Source organism: Mauremys reevesii, linkage group 1 (genome assembly GCF_016161935.1).
Source record: "Mauremys reevesii isolate NIE-2019 linkage group 1, ASM1616193v1, whole genome shotgun sequence".
In the NCBI taxonomy this organism is placed as follows: domain Eukaryota; kingdom Metazoa; phylum Chordata; order Testudines; family Geoemydidae; genus Mauremys; species Mauremys reevesii.
Window position 1 is genome coordinate 258,321,698 of NC_052623.1, and position 20,261 is coordinate 258,341,958.

The window sequence follows — 20,261 nt, forward strand, 5'->3', positions numbered from 1 at the left end:
GGGTGAATCCGCTCCTCTACAGCGGTGGTGTCAGTTAGAAACATGAGCTTACACAGCCATTTGTCATCATCCAGTTTGGGGTAGTTTTGTCCTTTTTCCAACACAAAGGCCTTGATTCCATCAAAACAGTTTACAAAGCGCACAAAACCTTGCCACGACTTAGCCACCAAATGTTGCTGTGAAGTGGAATGTCATTATAAGAACTGTCCATCTCTTCTAGCAGTGCTTGAAACTATCTGTGAGTCAAAGCAGATTGAGCAACAAGGACATTCACAATTTGCACCACTGTATTCATCACATTATTAAGCTCTGAATTAGAAATTTTAGCACACAGGTTTTCTTGATGGATGATACAGTGAAATTTGACTGTCGGGTGGCCAATTTGATCTGGGGGCAGCTGCAGAGCCCTGGGCTGAGGCCAGGAGCAGAGCTCCGAGCTGGAGGTAGAACCCCAGGCCAGCAGCAGAGCCCCTGGGACCAGTGGCCGGGACCCGGGGCTGGCAGCAGGCTGAGTGGGACTTGTGGATGGGACCATGGGTGGCTGGCGTCCGGGACTCCAGGATGACAGCAGAAGCCCCAGGACCGGTGGCTGGGACCTGGGCACTGTGAGTACCACTCAAAATCATCTCGCATGCTGCCTTTGGCATGCATGCCATAGGTTGCTGACCCCTGTGATACACTCTGAACCCCAGATCCCTTTCTACAGTACTCCTTCCGAGGCAGTCATTTCCCATTCTGTGTGTGTGCAACTGATTGTTCCTTCCTAAGTGGAGTACTTTGCAATTGTCTTTATTGAATTTCATCCTATTTACTTCAGATCATTTCTCCAGTTTGTCCAGATCATTTTGAATTTTAATCCAGTCCTCCAAAGCTCTTGCAACCCCTCCCAGCTTGGTATTGTCTGCAAACTTTATATACATACTCTCTATGCCGGGGTAGGCAAACTTTTTGGCCCAAGGGCCGCATCTGGGTATGGAAATTGTATGGCGGGCCATGAATGCTCATGAAATTGGGGGCTGGGGTGCGGGAGGGCATGAGGGCGCCAGCTGGGGGCGGGGCTCTGGGATAGGGTGGGGGATGAGGGGTTGGGGGTGCAGGAGGGTGCTCTGTGCTGGAACAGAGAAGTTTGGAAGGCGGGAGGGAGATCAGGGCTGGGGCAGGGGGTTGGGGCATAGGAGGGGGTTGAGGGGGCAGGCTCTGGGCAGCGCTTACCTCAAGCCGCTTCCAGAAACAGTGGCATGTTCCCCCTCCAGCTTCTGTGTGGAGGTGCAGCCAGGCAGCTCTGCATGCTGCCCTGTCCTCAGGAGCTGCCCCTGCAGCTCCCATTGGCTGCAGTTCCTGGCCAATGGGAGCTGCGGGGGCAGCACCTGGGGCGGGGGCAGCATGCGGAACCCCATGGCTGCCCCTACCCACAGGGCCAGCTCCAGGCACCAGACGACCAAACACGTGCTTGGGGTGGTACCTTGAGGCAGGGCGGCGCTCAGGTTTTTTTGTTTGTTTGTTTTGGCTGGGCAGCGCTTGTAGCAGGGAGTGTTTCGGCGGCGCTTGGGGTGGGGCGGGGGCTTCGGGCGGCATGGCGCTCCGGGTGGGCGGGGGCTTCGGGCAGGGCAGGGGCTTCAGGCGGCGCGGTGCTTGGCGGGGCGGGGGCTTCAGGCGGCACGGCGCTCAGGAGGGCGAGGGCTTCAGGCGGCGCGGTGCTCGGGGGGTGAGGGTTTCCGCGGTGCGACATGGTGCTGTGGGGGGTTTCAGCGGTACGGCGCTCGCGGGTGTGTGTGTGTGTGTGTTACGGCAGGACGGCACTCTTTTTTTTTTTTTTGCTTGGGGTGGCAAAAAAGTTAGATCCGGCCCTGTCTACACGTAGGAACTGGTGGGGGGACATGATGCTGCTTCTGGGAGCCATGCAGAGTGGGGCAAGACCTTGACCCCGCTCCCCGGCTGGAGCGCCGGAGCAGGACAAGCCCTGGACTCCGCTTCCTGGTGGGAACTCGAGGACTGGATTAAAATGTCTGGAGGGCCAGATGTCGCTCCCAGGCTGTAGTTTACCCAACCCTGCACTATACCATTATCTAAATCATTGATGAAGATATTGAACAGAACTGGACCCAGAACTGATCCCACTGCAATCGATATGCCCTTCCAGCTTGATTTAAGTCTAAATTTCCTGATTTTATGGTCCTGTTTAAATTTTCAAATGTTAACATTCTTTTAATGTAGCCGTTTGCATATAAAATAGCTTAACACCAGAAAGTCAGTTTCTAACTCCATGAATCCGTCCCTCCTGATAGGCCAGCCAACAGTGCAGTGATTTCTCTGGCATTTGGAAACTACATATTGGAACCATTTTTTGCCCCCTGTGCAGCCCCACTTCCTGCTGTGAAGCTCGTTGCTCTCTTGGGGTACTGTAAGTATAAAGCAGATATAGGTCTAAGCCACAAAATTTTAATTCAGATTTTGAACCCCTACTCCCCAAATTTACAGGTGTTTACATCCAGGGTTTGGGCTGGTCCCATTACAGATAAAACTGTGAAATCTGGATTACATAGTAAATGCTGAGCCACCCAAAGTTCAGGGTCTGGGGTTCTGGGTTGGGCCCATCTCTGGAAAAAAGCGGGGGGGGGGAGGGGAAATGAAGTGACAAAGCTGATGTAAATGGGTCTGTGGATTGCGAAGCTGGGTGGAGAGCAGAAACCATCACTGGCCATGCACTGCTATCAGATTGGCTGGGAAATGGAACCAGAGTTGTAGCCAGCAAGTTTCAAGGTCTGTTTTTACTTATGGTCTAGTATTGGCTAGATGCTTTGTCAGGCTGATGACATTTTGGAAGAAAGGAACTGGAGATGTCTGGGTTATGCACAGTGATACTGGGAGCAGAGATTCTGTATATGGTGCAAGCTCCATCAAAACGTAGCAGCATATGGCTCAGACTCGGGAATGCCAACTAGTGCAGTTGACAGGTGAAAGCTTCCATGCTTTTCCAGTCCCAGTAGATTCAAATTCAAGAAGCGCTCTGAGGCAGAGAAGCGAAAATGAAATTGCACTCATGGATTATTTCATCAGCCAGGCACAGATTACACAACAGGAAATGTGAGGGAAGTGAACTAGATTGTGCTCCACTCTCAAGGTAGTAACCTCCTTTTCCCCTTGAAATGTCATGCTCTGGGTCATTTATATGGTCTTAAAATATCTGTCACTCTGAACATTCTGGTCTCTAAGAATTCTTCCCAGCACCAAGGGCAGGGAGTGTTGCTGTCTCTAGTCAGTGTACTCAGGGCAATAGGCTGAGACAATGGGAAAAGCACGAGTGTAAAATTTGTCTGATTTATTCTGAGCCCCAGCTCTTTGCCTTCTCTCCAGACATAGTCCTCATCCTGAACTCTTGGAGTGTCAGCTGGACTGCCAGGCTTCAGAACGTCCTATCTGTCATCAAACTCCTGGCTCTCATGCTCATCATTGTGCCAGGGATGATGCTTCTGGCCCAAGGTGGGTCTGCTCAGCTGTGATCTGTGGGAGGGCATTCATTAAGGGCTTGTCCACATGGGAAGGTTTTATCTTTTCACTGGTATAATTCTACTGGCTTAGGCCTGGTCTACACTATGAGTTTATCTCGAATTTAGCAGCGTTAAACCGAATTACCCCTGCACCTGTCCACACAACGAAACCCTTTATTTATGTATAAAGGGCTCTTAATATTGATATCTGTAATACTCCACGACGAGGGGAGTAGCACTCAAATCGGTATTGCCATTTCGAATTAGGGTTAGTGTGGCCGCAATTCGACAGTATTAGCCTCCAGGAGCTATCCCACAGTGCACCATTGTGTCTGCTCTGGACAGCAATCGGAACACGGATGCACTGGCCATGTAAACAGGAAAACCCTCCGCGAACTTTTGAATTTCATTTCCTATTTGCCCAGCGTGGAGAGCTGATCAGCACAGGTGACCATGCAGTCCCAGAATCAAAAAAGAGCTCCAGCATGGACCGTACGGGAGATACTGAATCTGATTGCTGTATGGGGAGATGAATCTGTTCTATCAGATGAATCTGTACTTGCATTCGATGAAATGGGTATTCACCCACGAAAGCTCATGCTGCAAAACGTCTGTTAGTCTATAAGGTGACACAGGATTCTTTGCTGCTTTTACAAATCCAGACTAACACGGCTACCCCTCTGATACTGTTCTATCAGAACTCCCTTCCAATAGATGAAATGCCAAAACATTTGAAAAAATCTCCCAGGCTATGATGGACAGAGGCCACAACAGGGACTCAACACAGTGCTGCGTGAAACTTAAGGAGCTGAGACAAGGGTCTCAGAAAGCCAAAGAATCAAATGGACGCTCACGGAGGGAGGGGCGACTGACGACTGTAGCTATCCCACAGTTCTCGCACTCTCCGAAAACCATTTGAATTCTTGGCTGAGCTCTCAAAGCCTGAAGGGTCAAAAACATTGTCACTGGTGATTCAGGGTATATATTGTCATCCCCTGCCACCCCCTCCGTGAAAGCAAAGGGAAAAAAATCCTTTCTCGCCTTTTTTCAATGTCACCATATGTCTACTGGATGCTGCTGGAAGACGCGGTGCCGCAGCGCTACAGAGCAGCATCCCCTTCCCTTCCCTTGCCTTGCGGATGGCAGACGGTGCAGTATGACTGATATCCGTCATTGTCATCCCGTGAGTGCTCCTGGCTGGCCTTGGTGAGGTCGGCCGGGGGAGCCTGGGCAAAAATGGGAATGACTCCAGGTCATTCTCTTCTTTAAGTTTTGTCTAATGGAGATTCACTCCTTCCTGGAATATCATGGCAGCTGGAGGCTGCCCTCCCCTCCCCACTTTGATCTCTGCTTGCAGAGGCAATAAAGTCAGTGTTGTTTCTTATTCATGCATTCTTTATTACTTCATCACACCAATGGGGGGATAACTGCCACGGTAGCCCAGGAAGGGTGTGGGAGGAGGGAAGCAACAGGTGGGGTTGTTGCAGGGGCACCCCCTAGAATGGCATGCAGCTCATCATTTCTGCGAGATGTCTGGGGCTCTGAGCCGGAACAGCCGTTTACCTCTCTGTAGACCAGTCCTCCACAGTGTTCAAAGTTGGGATAATAAATCTTGTGTCCTCATTTTATATCTTCCACTGAGAGAATAAGGGGATTGGGGTGAACGGTCATATTTCTGGTTGTCATCTGGAACCTGCTTCATGGGACATGCAAAAAGCCCATCAGGCTGGCTGTGCTTCTGACCTGAACCAGAAAATCCTCAGCAATTTATTGCTCAGAATGTCCTCAAATGACACACTGAATGCCTGGCACAACCCCCGTGGTAGAAGGAGTCATGCTAGTGATGTCTGAGAAGTGTGGTCAGAGACCTCAGAATTACAGGTTGTAATTAATGTAACTATACAGGGATTGTAAATCATCACAAACAATAAATCAGGGGTGGCCAACCTGTGCCTGAGAAGGAGCCAGAATTTGCCAATGTACATTTTCAAAGAGCCACAGTATTATGTCAGCAGCCCATATCAGCTCCCCCGCCCTGCCTGCCAGCTGCCCCGCCGATCAGCGCATCCCCTCCCTCCCTGTGCCTCATGCAGGATGCAGGAGGCTCTGGGGGGTGAGGAGAAGAGCAAGGGCACAGCAGGCTTGGGGAAGGGGGAGGGATGGGCAGGGCCTTGGGGGAAGGAGTGAAGTGGGAGCAGGGCCTGTGGCAGAGGCAGGGGTTGAACAGTTAGCATTGGAAAGTTGGCAACTGTAGCTTCAACCCCAGAGTCGGTGCCTATACAAGGAGCTGCATATTAACTTCTGAAGAGCCGCATGTGGCTCCGGAGCCACAGGTTGGCCACCCCTGCAATAAATCGTTTTATTATGTATTTATTAATCAGCAAACATGTTAGAAGATACATAACCTCCCCCAAACATAGGCAGCTTTCTCCATTGTACCCCCTCACCTTTCCATTGATCCCAGCAGAGAATTTTGTCCTATCTTCTCTCTTCCTTTCCTTTTTGCCTTTCTTTTTGTCCTTCTATTGTAGTTACCATTTCTTAAATGTTTTAAAGAACACTGTCCCTTCTTTCTAGGCTCTTTAATACCATTTTAACTTGCTGCTTAGTTTTCTTCAACTTCAGCTTTCTTTCGATTCCACAAGCTTTGTTTTCTCAATCACCTAATAAAATGGGATCCCAATCCAAACCACCTTTGTTTTTGTCCATCTCAACCATCTCTTCAATTTTTCTTCCCTCTCCAGCAGTCAGTGGAGAGAGAGCAGGGCAGTGTAGGCAGGGCAGTGTGCTTTCATGAAGTTGCTCCAAAGGACCACTAACTCCACTCTTTGTGCTACCTCCTAGAGCTCTTTGTTTGGTGGTTCCCATCATGAGGCTGGGGTCGGTGCTTGTGCTGAGGAGTCGGGGTAGCACAATTTGAGCAGCGTTAGCTGGCTGCGAAACCTCGAAGTAGAGCACACATCCAGAGTTTGGGGGTCAGGGAGTTCATTTCAGGTCTAGAAAGAGGTTTTCTACCAGTACAGACTCTCTCAGGCCATGTTTGGCCTCCTCAGCTCTACGATCTGCTTTCTCCAGAGCAGACTGTGTGAGAGAGGGAACCAATCACCATCACTCCCCTTTCAAAAATCTCTTCGACAGCAGAGCTTGTATTGTGCACTAACAAGTCAACTGAGCTCTGTGAATTAAAGTAACAAAACAAATCTGAAATTCATTATAAATAATTGAAGATCCTGCAACCACAAACTCTTGGGGTTGTATGAGAGACAGAGAGAAATGGAACCTCTTCTGCAAATGTTTTTTTGCAACACTAGAGGGGAAGTCTCTGTCTCCAGTGCTCTCTAACCCTGCATTTCTCTCCTTTTTTTTTTTAGGCCACACTGAAAATTTCCAGGATGCTTTCAGTAGTCAATCGCTGGCTTTGGACAAGCTGCCCTTGGCTTTTTATGCTGGGATGTTTGCGTATTCAGGCTGGTATGTGCAGTCGGGGTCCTTTAACAAATGGCAGCATCTACTCCTAAATCTACGGTGCTTCTCCTGAGCCATCATTTAAACTCAGCCATAACCTTTCTTCTTTCGCTCTGCAGGTTTCAAACTAGCTTTGTGCGAGAAGAACTGGTCCGACCTGAACGGTAAGAATAGGAGAGGGCCCTTTAAGATCAGCCACTGGAGACAGCATTATTTCAAAATAAGCTGCCTTTTAAATGGAAAGAGAAATGAGTGCTAGTTCTTCTAAGTGCCTGGCATGGTAGTACTGATCTGTGAGTTAAAAAAAACCCAACAGCTTTGTTCATTAGTGCTTTGTCTCTCTCCTGCTTTTGTAGAAATAACCCACTGGCTGTGATAGTGTCTGTGGTCACTGTAATTGTGGGGTACATGCTCACCAACGTTTCCTATTATACAGTCTTGACAGCAGAGGATGTGCTGGCTTCCCAGGCTGTGGCTGTGGTGAGTTGTAAGCCCATTATTAGTTTTCTTCGGAGGGATCAATTTACATTAAGTGGGTGGGGATGGGGAGGCTTCTGGGATGTGGACAATAATAATGGATTTCATAGCGGAAAGGCCTTCAGCTTTGTCACTTTTCAAGAGTATCAGCAAGCAATAACATCTCTTAGCTTTGCCTGAGGAGATGGAATAAGAAATAGAGATCGAGATGGCAGTGGGGGAAGAGGAATAGGTGATACAGACTTAGGAGTAAGTGGAGTTCTGTTTTAAGCCTTTCAGTGGAAGGCCATCCAGCTCTTTCCATTAATTCTGATGCCATTCAGGGATTAGCAGGTTGTTTCTGAACTGAAGCGTGTCTTTCCTCCAGAGTTTTGCACAAAAAGCTTTCCAAAGACTTGTCTCCGTGATTCCCATCCTGGTTGCCCTGTCCTGCTTTGGAACCATGAATGGGGGGATCTTTACATTTTCAAGGTCAGATTCTTTTAAATCTTGCTAACTGATTCGTAGTATAAATAGGAGGAGAACACTGGCACCAAATCTGTTGACCACCCAGAAGTAGATATCACTCATCAGCTAGTTGACACACAAGCAATCCCGGGAATTGCTGGTTCTCCAAGGCAGTGCCAGAACATCCTGGCCTCTAACATGAGAAATGAACTTGGAAACGGGGCCACTTCTTGGGGACTTATGGGAATTTCCCAGAGAATAAAGGGAGTTTGACTTTGTTTTTCAAAATCTCCCACAAACGACTGTTTCAGGAAGCTGTGCCAGGAACTGTGGGATAGATTAGCAGAGGATGGTGCAGCTACAAAGATGTAGTCAAGTACAAGTGTGGACTTGGGACAAAACTGCACCCTAATGAGCATGGTTAGTGTGGACAGCCTGTATTGTTGGTACTTATGCTGGCTTTATGTCACCCATTCAACTACCAGTGATTCAGTTCTCTAGTGCAGATGCAGGAGACTCGAACTCAGGTTCTTGTACTGCTCCATGTCTTCTCTCAGGACCCTATTTGTGGCTTCAAGGGAGGGTCAATGGCCTCCTCTCTTCTCCATGATCCACATCCGAAGGCACACTCCCCTTCCAGCCGTCATGTTAATGGTGAGGAGATCTGATTTTACAATGGGAATTTCTACTGTCCTGCAGTTCTGATTGGCTTCTTATTTTACGTGTCACTATGCAGAGTCTGGACAGGTGTGTGAGATTTTAAAGGGAATCAAGTTACTCTCAGGTCTCTAAAGAGTAAAAGGGAGAGAATACTGCAGAAAGGTTTCTGTGGATATTCATTCACACCTGCAAACGAGTTTACATTGACTGCATATTGCAAAGTATTATCAAATTTGCTTAGTGAGAGAGGTGGGATTTGAACTCAAGATCTCCTGGCTCCTTGTCCTGAGTTTAAAATCCACTTAACGTGTGGCTTAAACTAAGAGGGTTGTTGCCACCTCCACCTTCCACAACAATTTCTCAGAATTATCCCACAAAAATGTCTCTTCCAGGCTTTGTCTGCTTTCTTTGTCGATAATTGAGTCCTTCAAATGTTACAAACACTGACATTTCGGGGATGGAGTGAAATCACATGGAATGAATTTTTGTGCAAAATGTTTCACCAATTTTGCCTGGCCATGGTTAGGTACCTTCTAACACCAGCAGTGTCTTCTTTGATTGAAGCAGTGAAAACTCCTATATTTAAAAATGCAGCCTTTTACCTACCATGCATTCCCACCTGAAACCTCATATAAAGAGAATATAGTGGTCTCAGCTCAGCATTAAAATTGGTCCCTAACCAGAGCGTGCCAGCTTTATCTTACTGCAGCTGACTGTAAACGCGAGTTTCTGACCCAGCCATGTTTTAAATTGCTAAAGGCTGGGATGAGGATTTAATGAATGTGTTTCATTTTTACAACCCCCAGTTGCCACTGATTACCGCCATGGTGTGTGTTGGAGACATCTACCATCTCCTGAATTTCTTCAGCTTTTCCCGATGGCTCTTCATAGGATTAGCCACACTGGGGCTCATCATCCATCGTTACCGTCACCCGGAGCTGCCCAGGCCATTCAAGGTAACACATAACCGGTTTCAAAGCCAGGCCCATCGTTGTTATAACTGGCTTCTCTCTGCGTTGTTCACTGAGAGCTAGAACATGCAGCACATTGCCTCAGTTCCATTTAGACTTAGGAGAGGTAACCCGGTATATGGGACCTTTTGTCTGCCTTCAGTAAAGCAGTGTTCTACCCAGGTGTGAACAGCCATGTTTAATTAAGAAGGTAGTATAGTCCAGTGGGTAGGGGGTCAGATTGAGAGTCAGGAGGCCTGATAAGACTAGACAGCCCCTACCCCGCTCTCTGATACGCACACAAGAAGGGTAGTGGGGTTTGCCGCAACAAAGCACAAGCCTCAGCTAAAGCTTCCTCCTGAGCTTAGTTTGTTCCCAGATCTTCTCCCCGCAAGACCCCTCTATCCCAGCCCCTAGTTTCCTCTCCCCTGAGAGGTCCTCCAACAGCTCTTCCATCCCACCTCCAAATATTGTGCTGTAAGTTTGCTCAAGTACAGCCACCACAAATACAGGCTTTAGAGGAGTAAGAAATGCACAGCAATCAACCAACAGCAGCTTATACAAGGCGTAATTTTGGTCTAGCCCATTCAACTCAGGTGCATCGTCCGTCTCTTTGGGGTCAGGAGAGACATACTCTGGCAGATGAGAGCAACAAAGTTTAGGCTGGAAAGCTGCATTCTGAGCCCACAGTCCTGTACGTGGGAGCATTTCCTATTTCCAGCTGTATTAGGGGCCACCTTAGGAGCAGGAAGGGAAGATAGGTTTCAACTTGCCTACCATTTTCCCTGCTGCATCATGTTTGCAATGGGGAATCAAAGTGGATTCTGGATTCTGCAGTTTTCCTGGCTCCCACAATGCTCCTCTTCTCTGCCCCATGCCATTCTTGTCAGGTCTACCCCCAGCCCCAGGCTGAGTGTCATGGATGGACAGTCTCCTGAGCTCTAAGTGCGTGGATGGGGTTTTATCTAGATCGGGATGGGCAAACTGGCCCACGGCGTGAATCTGGCCCGCCAGCCATTTTAATCCAGCCCTTGAACTCCTGCTGGGAAGCAGGGTCTGGGGCTTGCCCTGCTCTGGCGCTCCACCTGCGAGTGGGGTCAGGAGCCGCTCCACATGGCTCCTGGAAGCAGCGACATGGCCCTCCTCCAGCTCCTATGTGTAGGGGCAGCCAGGGAACTCTGCTCTGTGCACTGCCCCCGCCCCAAGCTCTGGCCCTGAAGCTCACATTGGCCGGGAACTGCAGCCAATGGGAGCTGCAGGGGCAGTGCCTGCGGACGGGGCAGTGTGCAGAACTGCCTGGCCATGCCTCTGCATAGGAGCCGGAGATGGGATATGTCACTGCTTCCAGGAGCCGCTCGAGGTAAGCGCCACCCAGAGCCTGCACCCTTGAGCCTCCCCTGTGCCCCAACCCCCTGCCCCAGCCCTGAACCCCCTCCTGCCCTCCAAACCCCTTAATTCCAGCGTGGAGCACCCTCCTGTACTCCAAACCCTACACCCCCAAACCCTGCCCCAGTTCTGATCCCTCCCCCACCTCCGAACCCCTCGGTCCCAGCCTGGAGCCCTCTCCTACCCCCCAAACTCCTCATCCCCAGCTGGAGCCTTCACCCCCCACCCCACCCACCAGTCGAGAACCCCCTCCTGCACCCTGAACTCCTCATTTCCGGCCCCACCCTGGAGCCTGCACCCCCAACCAGAATTTTCTTTCCATCCCATCCTGCCACCCCACTCCAAGTCCTTGCTAAAGGAACATGTTAAAAGACACCCTCAACTTTCCCAGACAGCATGCTGGCTGCACCCACAAATTCACCCAGAACCACCTTTTAAAATATATTTTCTTGAACTAGAATCATTTGATAAAGCTTGAGCGTTTAACAAAGAAATCAGCAACATACTGATTTCCCCCCTCCCAAGCTTTTTACCTCATTCTATTGGGTCTAAATTTAGGCTTTAAACCACTTCTGAGAGTTTGAAAAGAGACAAATTGAATAGAAGAGATAACAGTTTAGACGGGCTTTATTCTTCTGCCTGAGGGAACTGCCTTTCTGAAAGAGGAAAGACCAGTTTAAGTGTGATACGTACTGATGCTGCTCTCTAGTGGCCATAGAGGAAAATCCTTACGGTTGATATTGTTCCATTTATTTGTATCGTTATTATGATTGCTGATTTTTTCTGTAATATTTTATGCTTAAAAATAATAGAAAAATAACAAAAGCAAGAAGCTTCATCCCTTGCACCCCCCTGATCAGAGGAGCAGTACTATTGGTAGTTGCACGGGAATGAGATCCTTGAACTGCAATTTGAATCCCCAGTTGGTTTGGCTACCATAGTCTCCATTACAAGGGGTTCAGAACATATGGAAGATGCAGGAGGCTAGTTAGTTTTTTTTACTAACTCCCAACCAGTTGTTTAATTTCTTCCTAGGTGATTACTTGGCTGTTTTTCATTACTTAGTTAACTAACTGCTATGTGTGCTAAAGTGTGCTGACCCCGAGGAACACAGACTAGGAAAGAGAACCAAACTAGCCTGTGGGTTGTTTGTTAGTTTATAGCAGTCATGGCATGAACAGCAGATCACCTTTGATTACAAAAGACTAGAGTCTAAAAGAGCTTGAAGGGAGATTTTTATTTTAGGTGAACTGTCAGATTTCTCCAGAGATTAGGATCACATTTTTTCAATTAGATTGTATGGAAACTGGGTGAGACTGGATCCACAGTCCAAAAAAAATCACTTTGCAGTTCTATTAGGGTCTGCTAATTTATCCTGAACTTTAAACAGCCCGGGGTCATTTGGCTTCCCAGAGAGCTAAGTTACAGTGGTAGCTACTCTAAACTGTACACTGAAGTATGGTGCTGCTAGCATGAAGCAGTCTCTCAAGCTTATTTGGCCTTCCCTGAGGCAAACTAGAGACTGCTCAAAATGAATTACACCACTACATAAGCACATTGAAAATCATTTATTTGAAAGGGCACACGCTACTCATGGTAGTACATGCTCATGATTTTCCACCAGCAGTATCAACAGATGAGACCTAAGACCAGTCCGTAATAAACTCAGAAAGCAGCTTGGGGCATGGTTGATTTCTGCCTCCTGCTAAATTCCTGGCTGCATAAGGCGTTAAATTTTATATATGGCGACTCCTGAGATAGTCACTAATGTCTGCTTCTATGCCTCATCAAGAGAGGTGAGAGTATGCGCTGGTGGTGTTACTGTAATGTAGTAGATGGCAGATTTGACCATATCAAAGAGATCATGCATCCCACTCATTGGAGGCAGACTGTTCAGAAAGATTGGACTGGCCAGGTTTCTTGTCTTCCGGACACAGGAGTCTAGCTATTGATAAATATTTGGGTACAAGCTAACACATAATGTGTTTGGACAAATTAAGACAAATTACAATGGTCAGATATGATTAGAAAGGTCTGTGCTCTTTTCCTCAGGTTCCCCTCTTCATTCCTGTCTCCTTCACTGTCATCTGCCTCTTCGCAGTGGGAATGTCTTTCTACTCAGACCCGGTGTATGTCAGCATTGGCTGTGCCATGGTTTTGAGTGGTTTTCCAGTCTACTTCTTGGTGATCAGCAGGCCAATACCTGACTGTTGCCGTACCACATTCTGTGAGTATAAATTTGATAAAAGGGATAACCTTAAACATAATGTAGTATTAGATTCTACTCAGGTTTCATAAATCACCACCTATGAGAGGCTGTGTATACTAAGTCTGGGTTTAATAAAAAGAACTATAGAAATTAAAATTAAGAGGATGACCCAAGCTGTAGTGATTGGCTCCAGATCTGAATGTTTCCAAATTTCAGGGAGTTGGTTCTCGGGTTGCAATTTGGCCCCGTCTCTAATAAAATTGTATTGTGATAAGGGGTCTACTTAAATCACAGAGAAATCATACCATTTTCATGGGTTGGCCATGGCATAAATAGCAAATTTCTTGGATGTGTTGCACACCCATGAAATTTGCTATTTATGCCATGACCAACCCATGAAAATGGTGTGATTTCTCTGCAGTGTTTCTCAGACATGGGGCCTGGACCCAAAAGGGGATCACAAGCCTATTAGGGGGTCATGGTATTGCCACCCTCACTTCTCTGCTGTGGCTGGCGGGTGGCGCTGCCTTCAGAGTTGGGCACCAGGACAGCAGCCGCAACTCTCTGCTCTGCCTTCACAGCTGGGTGGGCAGAGACCAGATTTCATAGGGGAGACGAGCTTTCACGGTCCGTGACGTGATTTTCACACCCGTGAATTTAGTAGACCCCAATGATGTCTACATACTGATTTCTGCTGAAAGCCTGGGGAAAGCATTGTTAGGAAGAGAAGGGAAACACTGTAGTTGTTTTCTCTAGTTCCCAGTATATACTTGTAAACAGGCAAAATATAGATGTTGGTCATGGAACACCAAGATTTTTATCCTGTCTTTTGAAAAATCTTAGAAGTATGTATGGACAATGGATCTGGAATACAAGTAAGATATATTTTGAGAGGATTTCCCCATGTGGTATCAAACACAAAGTTTCAGGGGTAGCTCTGCCACCTTTAATACAATAAAAACAGCAAAGAGTCCTATGGCACCTTATAGACTAACAGAAGTTTTGGAGCATGAGCTTTTGTGGGTGAATACCCACTTTGTCGGATGCAATTCACCCACGAAAGCTCATGCTCCAAAACTTCTGTTAGTCTATAAGGTGTCACAGGATTCCTTGCTGCTTTTACAGATCCAGACTAACACGGCTACCCCTCTGATACTTTAATACAATGTTTGTCTCTCAGATAAAGCATTGATCATATCTGTGTTTTATCCTGCACCCTGACTTCTTTAGACTTGGTGCATTAGTAAATTGCCCCTGAGTTCTGTTCTGTCAACAACCATTGAGAATGTCTAAGAAGACACAGAAGGAAAGGTAGCAGAGATACCTTTTGCTAAAGAATGGGCTGTATTAGACAGTTTCAATTGTGTTGAAATAAATTGTTTCTCCACACAAAATACTCGACCCAAATACCAGTTTTAACATAGTTCAAAAAACAAATTAAGCATTCCTCTCTCCTTTTTTTCTTGTGACAGATTATCTTACATTCAAACTTCAGGTACTGCTGGAAGTAGTCAGACAGGAAATCAGGACTTATTGAAGACCACATCTTATTGGAGAAGACACATACTGGCTTGTCCAATGAAAGCCACTAGTCCCATTTCTGATCCTTTTGGCCTGCTAAGAGACCAGGAGGCACTCTTAATTTTGCAGTGAGTGCGGTGCAACTAGAGATGTCCAGAACAAATAACTTAGATCCAAACACCTCCAAGCTTTGATGATCTGGATTTTGCATCCGCTTCTATCTTTCTAAACCCAAACTTCACATCTGACCAGCTGACTTTTGGAGGTGTTCAAAATCAAGATTCAAATTTTGTAGGTTGGTTCATCTCTCAGTGACACAGAGGGCCGGCTCCAGACTCCAGCGCACCAATTGCACGCTTGGGGCGGCATTTTGCCGGCAGGCGGCTCTGGCAGACCTTCCGCAGTCATGCCTGCGGGAGGTCCACCCGAGCCGCGGGACCAGTGGACCTCCCATAGGCATGACTGCGGAGGGTTCGCTGGTCCCGCGGCTTGGGTGGACCTCCCGCAGGCATGCCAGCGGATGCTCCACCGGAGCCGCGGGACCAGCGGAACCTCCGCAGGCACGTCTGCAGGAGGTCTCCCGGAGCCACGGGACCGGCGACCGCCAGAGCGTGCCCCGCGGCGCGCCGCCCCGCTTGGGGTGGCGGGATTCCTAGAGCCGCCCCTGGTGACACACATGATTTTTAACTTCCTAGACCTCGAGGAAAGACAAGGTGAAGAAGAGCGCCTGTTTCACAATCCAAATATCATTTAAATTGACAGCTATGGAAAACAAATTCAGCTTTTAGATGGAAGGTTATGGAGATCTGAAATGATGTGCTGAGGATGGTCAAATGCTTTTAAGGTAAAATTGGAGAGCGGGAAAATCAATAAGAGAACTACTTAAGAGAAGCAGAGTGGTAGGTGAACTCCCATTCTCCTTCCATTGGACAAAATGATCTTTGGGACTTAGAGTTCAGTTCTACTTTGAAAAATGACTCAAAAATGCCTTGTTGTGTCTCAGTGATTTCCCAATCAAATTTGCTTGGTTTACAAGAACAAAACCTATTCATTTTTTGGTGTACCAGCCCTGCCCAAAATCTGAAAGTCGACTTTTTTTTCCTCCTTCTTAAGCATCATTAGTAGTAAAGATTTTCCAGGCTAAATTCCGACCTCATATCTGTGCAGCCCCACAGAAGTGGGGCTGCACAGGTATAATCAAGTAGTATAGTAGAATTTGGCTCTGCAAAGGTTTAGTTATCAATTCCTGTAGATGATGCATGAGTTAAACTAGAACACACCTCACTTTCTCAGAGTTCTTCACAGCCAATGCACCTAAGAGGAGTAAATACTAGAATCTTTTTGTCACTAAAGCCAGAACCCATGACCCTGAATTCACATAGGGAGCAGGTCTGAATAAGAAGGTGCAATTTTTATATAGTCATTTCAGGGTATAACTGCATCTTAAAGGAATCTCAACCAGAAGTTGTTGGTGAGTTGAGAGCAGGGATTTTAATAAACATATCCTTCAATGCAGTAAGAATGCAAAGATATTAAGGTCTTGATTCAGCCAAGCACTTAAGCATGTGCTTTAATTGTAAGTACATGCTCAGATGCTTTGCTGAATCAGGACCTAAATGCTCATTTGAACGAAGTTTCTCTTAAGTTAATATTTTTGGTTTACAGTGTAATATTGATGTTGCAAAATTCTGTCCAGGTGCCACAGTAATCAGTTAGTTACAACAACTTTTAAAAGTGTGACTCAAATTTTAAAAGATGAGAATCAGTGTATCAGGAATTGTCCATCTTAGCCCTCTGAAGAAGGGAAGGCCAGAACGTGAAGATTTTAAGTACTTCATGTTAAGCCTCTAAATATTTAGATCAAAACCAAAGTAGCATTTACAGAATAGTAATATCAGTCAAAACCCTATTCAATGTACTATCAAGACTTTTTAAAATAAAGTTTTCAGATGTGATTGAGAGTCATTCCTTTTGTTGAGGTCTGTCTGTTTTCACGCTAAAGTGGAACTAGAACAGACTGTCTCAGGCCTGGTCTACACTACGCGTTTAAACCGGTTTTAGGAGCGTTAAACCGATTTAACGCCACACCCGTCCACACTAAGAGGCCCTTTATATCAATATAAAGGGCTCTTTAAACCAGTTTCTGTACTCCTCCCCAACGAGAGGAGTAGCGCTAATATCGGTATTACCATATCGGATTAGGGTTAGTGTGGCCGCAAATCGACGGTATTGGCCTCCGGGTGGTATCCCACAATGCACCACTGACCACTCTGGACAGCAATCAGAACTCGGATGCACTGGCCAGGTAGACAGGAAAAGCCCCGCGAACTTTTGAATATAATTTCCTGCTTGCCCAGCGTGGAGCTCCGATCAGCATGGGTGGGGATGCAGTCGCAAATCCAAAAAGAGCCCCAGCATGGACCGTACGGATGTGATCACTGTATGGGCAGGCAAATCTGTTCTATCAGAGCTCCATTACAGAAGACGAAATTCCAAAGCATTTTAAAAAAATCTCCAGACAGAGGCAATAGCAGAGACTCAGCACATTCTTGCGTGACAAGCGTAACAGAAAGCCAAAGAATCAAATGGACGCTCATGAAGGGAGGGAGGGGGGACTGAGGACTCAAGCTATCCCACAGTTCCTGCAGTCTCCAAAAAGCATTTGCATTCTTGGCTGAGCTCCCAATGCCTGTAGGGTCAAACACATTGTCCGCGGTGGTTCAGGGCATAGCTCGTCAATTTACCCCCCTCCCCCACCCTCAGAAGGAAAAGGGAAAAAAATCGTCTCTTGACTCTCTTAAATGCCACCCTATCTGTACTGAATGCTGCTGGTAGACGTGATGCTGTGGCAGTGAACTGTAGCATCCTCGCCCCCCCCCCCTCCTTGGTGGCTGATGGTACAATATGACTGATATCCATCGTCATCATCAGCCTTGTGGCAGATGGTATAGTACAGAAGGACTGGTATACGTCCTCATCATCAGCCCATGAGTGCTCCTGGCTGGCCTCCCGGTCATTCCCAGTAGATGGTACAGAACGGCTGGTAACCGTCTTCATCATAGCAACAGGGGGCTGAGCTCCATCAGCCCCCGCCCTTCATGTGTAAAGAACAGATTCTGTACTGCCTGGACTATCATAGCAGCAGGATGCTGGGCTCCTCTCCCCCACACTGCTTAATGTCCTGTCTGGACTATCATAGCAGCTGGAGGCTGCCTTCCACTCATTTTATCTCACTAACAAGTCACTGTTTCTTATTCCTGCATTCTTTATTACTTCATCACACAAATGGGGGGACACTGCAATGGTAGCCCAGGAAGGCTGGGGGAGGAGGGAATCAACAAGTGGGGTTGTTGCAGGGGCACCCCCTGTGAATGGCATGCAGCTCATCATTTCTGCGGGATCTGACATGGAACGGCTATGCTCTCTGGTTCTCTGATACACTGGTTCTCTAGTACACTTGCCCCATATTCTAGGCAGGACTGATTCTATTTTTAGATACCATAAAGGAGGGATTGACTTGGGGAGTCATTCCCATTTTTGTCTTTTGCGCCCCCGGCCGCTCTCAGCCAGGGGCACCTATGACAGCAGCAGATGGTACAGCACAGAAAGACTGGTAACCGTCATCTCATTGCCAATTTACAATGGTATGGTAGATGGTACAGAACGGCTGATAACCATCTCTGCTATCATGCAAAAGCAAATGAATACTGATGTGTAGCGCTGCTGAATCGCCTCTGTCAGCGGCATCTAGTACACATACTGTGACAGTGACAAAAGGCAAAACAGGGTCCATGGTTGCCATGCTAATGGCGTCTGCCAGGGCAATCCAGGGAAAAAGGGCGCGAAATGATTGTCTGCCGTTACTTTCCCAGAGGAAGGAGTGACTGACGACATTTACCCAGAACCACCCACGACAATGATTTTTGCCCCATCAGACACTGGGATCTCAACCCAGAATTCCAAGGGGCAGGGGAGACTGCGGGAACTATGGGATAGCTATGGAATAGCTACCTACAGTGCAACGCTCCAGAAATCGATGCTAGCCTCGGACTGTGGACGCACACCACCGAATTAATGTGCTTAGTGTGGCCGCGTGCACTCGATTTTATACAATCTGTTTTACTAAACCGGTTTATGTAAAATCGGAATAATCCCGTAGTGTAGACGTACCCTCAGTTGCAGGGTTAGCTGCACCTCTGACCCATCCAGTCTCTGAGTGCATCCCTTCGGTATCAGGCCTCACACCTTTCTCTCTCCTGGAGTGGAATTGCATGATTCTACCACTCTTAGAATATACCCTGGGCTACAGCACCCTGTGTATTGACTGGGGTCGGACTGAGGTCAGTACCTGTGGGTCTTCCCTTCAGGAGCTTGTGACCAGGCAGCTTTCTTAAAGCAAAGTATTACAGTATGAAGACAGCATGACATCAGAGAGGATTTTAAAACAACAAAAGGTCCATCTGCATGTCTATTTTACTTAGAGTCCTGCCATCCTTTGGTAGGGACCCTACGCAGGCCTCACTTTCCCAGTCACCCTTAACCTCTGACATTTGGGTGTCAGTCTGAATCTGGTTCCCATTAACTCTCTCTCCATGGAGGGAGTCTCCTTTTAAAACCAGTCAGGTCTTCTCCTGTGTTCACAGATTTGGACTCCTCCTTGATGAAGAAGGTCTGCTGAGCTCAGGATGGGGGCAGAGGTAGAACTTCAGAGTGAATGACTCTTGTATTGTCCTGTAAGTGTTGGTAGATGGTGGCTTTTGAGCCATTGCTCTGCTTCCTGCCTGTTTTTCCAACAGCCTGCTATTAAACTAAACCAACATTCATACAGTAACTATCCCAATAACCAGGTCAACACTCCTAAACTACTACAGAGCAGCTCCACCTCCCCCATACAGAGGAATCCGTAAGTGGACGAAGTAAAACCTTTTCTCCATTATAGGGAAAAATGAACGAGTGTGTGAAATAGGCACATCTTGTGTGTTTAGGTCAAGTTTCTTCTTACGGAACATCATCTACCGATGATAAATTAGTTGCTAAATAAAGGAAAACCCCATTTCAATTCAATGGCTAACAGTCTGATAGTGCTCCAGAAATTCTCCTACGACATATGAAGCAGGTTATCAGTCCTTACCTGCTGCATTACAAAAGAAAATAGTTCAAGTAGCTGTTTTATACACTGGAAACTTTAAAACAGTTGCAGTCTCTGTGCACTTTTGACACTAGAAATCCATGGGTGCAAAGGTTCTACCACCATCGATCTTATGGCAGCATGGAGGCTTCTGTTTTGATTAAAAGCATCAAATCACTTAATGTTCAACAGAAAATAAACACCAGTATTGGATGAGCTTAGTGATTTCAATTTGTGGCCACTTGCTCGTTTTAGAAAGTGAGTTGGGCTGTTCCTGGCAAGGAATGAAAGAAATTTTCCATCGAGTCAGAATTGCTAGAATTGAGACCTGGCACCTAACTGTTGCTCTTGGTCTCAGTTCAGGAGAATCTTTTGCCAGTAGCTTCACTTTTTGAAAATGAGGCTTCAGCATCTTATTACCTCACCAGCTTTGTGTTTCTATCTGTTATTGGACCAAATTCTGTTGGTGAGAGAGAAGCTTTCAAACTTACACAGAGCTCTTCCTCACAGGTTTCCCCACAGACCAGGAC

At 47.1% G+C, this 20,261-nt stretch overlaps 1 protein-coding gene across 7 annotated transcripts in view; it reads left to right on the top strand.

Annotated features, from left to right (window-relative positions):
• LOC120369550 (cystine/glutamate transporter-like) overlaps positions 1 to 14,964 on the top strand; it is a 58,252-nt gene extending 43,288 nt beyond the window's left edge. For 5 of the 7 annotated variants that reach the window (XM_039483067.1, XM_039483056.1, XM_039483046.1 and 2 more), the window contains exons 5-14: positions 2,286 to 2,401; positions 3,355 to 3,480; positions 6,860 to 6,959; positions 7,073 to 7,117; positions 7,310 to 7,433; positions 7,798 to 7,901; positions 8,435 to 8,531; positions 9,344 to 9,493; positions 12,926 to 13,100; positions 14,555 to 14,964. In XM_039483067.1, the coding sequence (XP_039339001.1) occupies positions 2,286 to 2,401; positions 3,355 to 3,480; positions 6,860 to 6,959; positions 7,073 to 7,117; positions 7,310 to 7,433; positions 7,798 to 7,901; positions 8,435 to 8,531; positions 9,344 to 9,493; positions 12,926 to 13,100; positions 14,555 to 14,619 (1,102 nt within the window). In that variant the 3' untranslated portion in view covers positions 14,620 to 14,964. Of the gene's footprint in view, position 1; positions 606 to 2,285; positions 2,402 to 3,354; positions 3,481 to 6,859; positions 6,960 to 7,072; positions 7,118 to 7,309; positions 7,434 to 7,797; positions 7,902 to 8,434; positions 8,532 to 9,343; positions 9,494 to 12,925; positions 13,101 to 14,554 lie in introns of those variants that run through there. The other 2 variants (XM_039483075.1, XM_039483074.1) reach the window with 2 other exon arrangements.
• Positions 14,965 to 20,261: the final 5,297 nt, after the last annotated feature.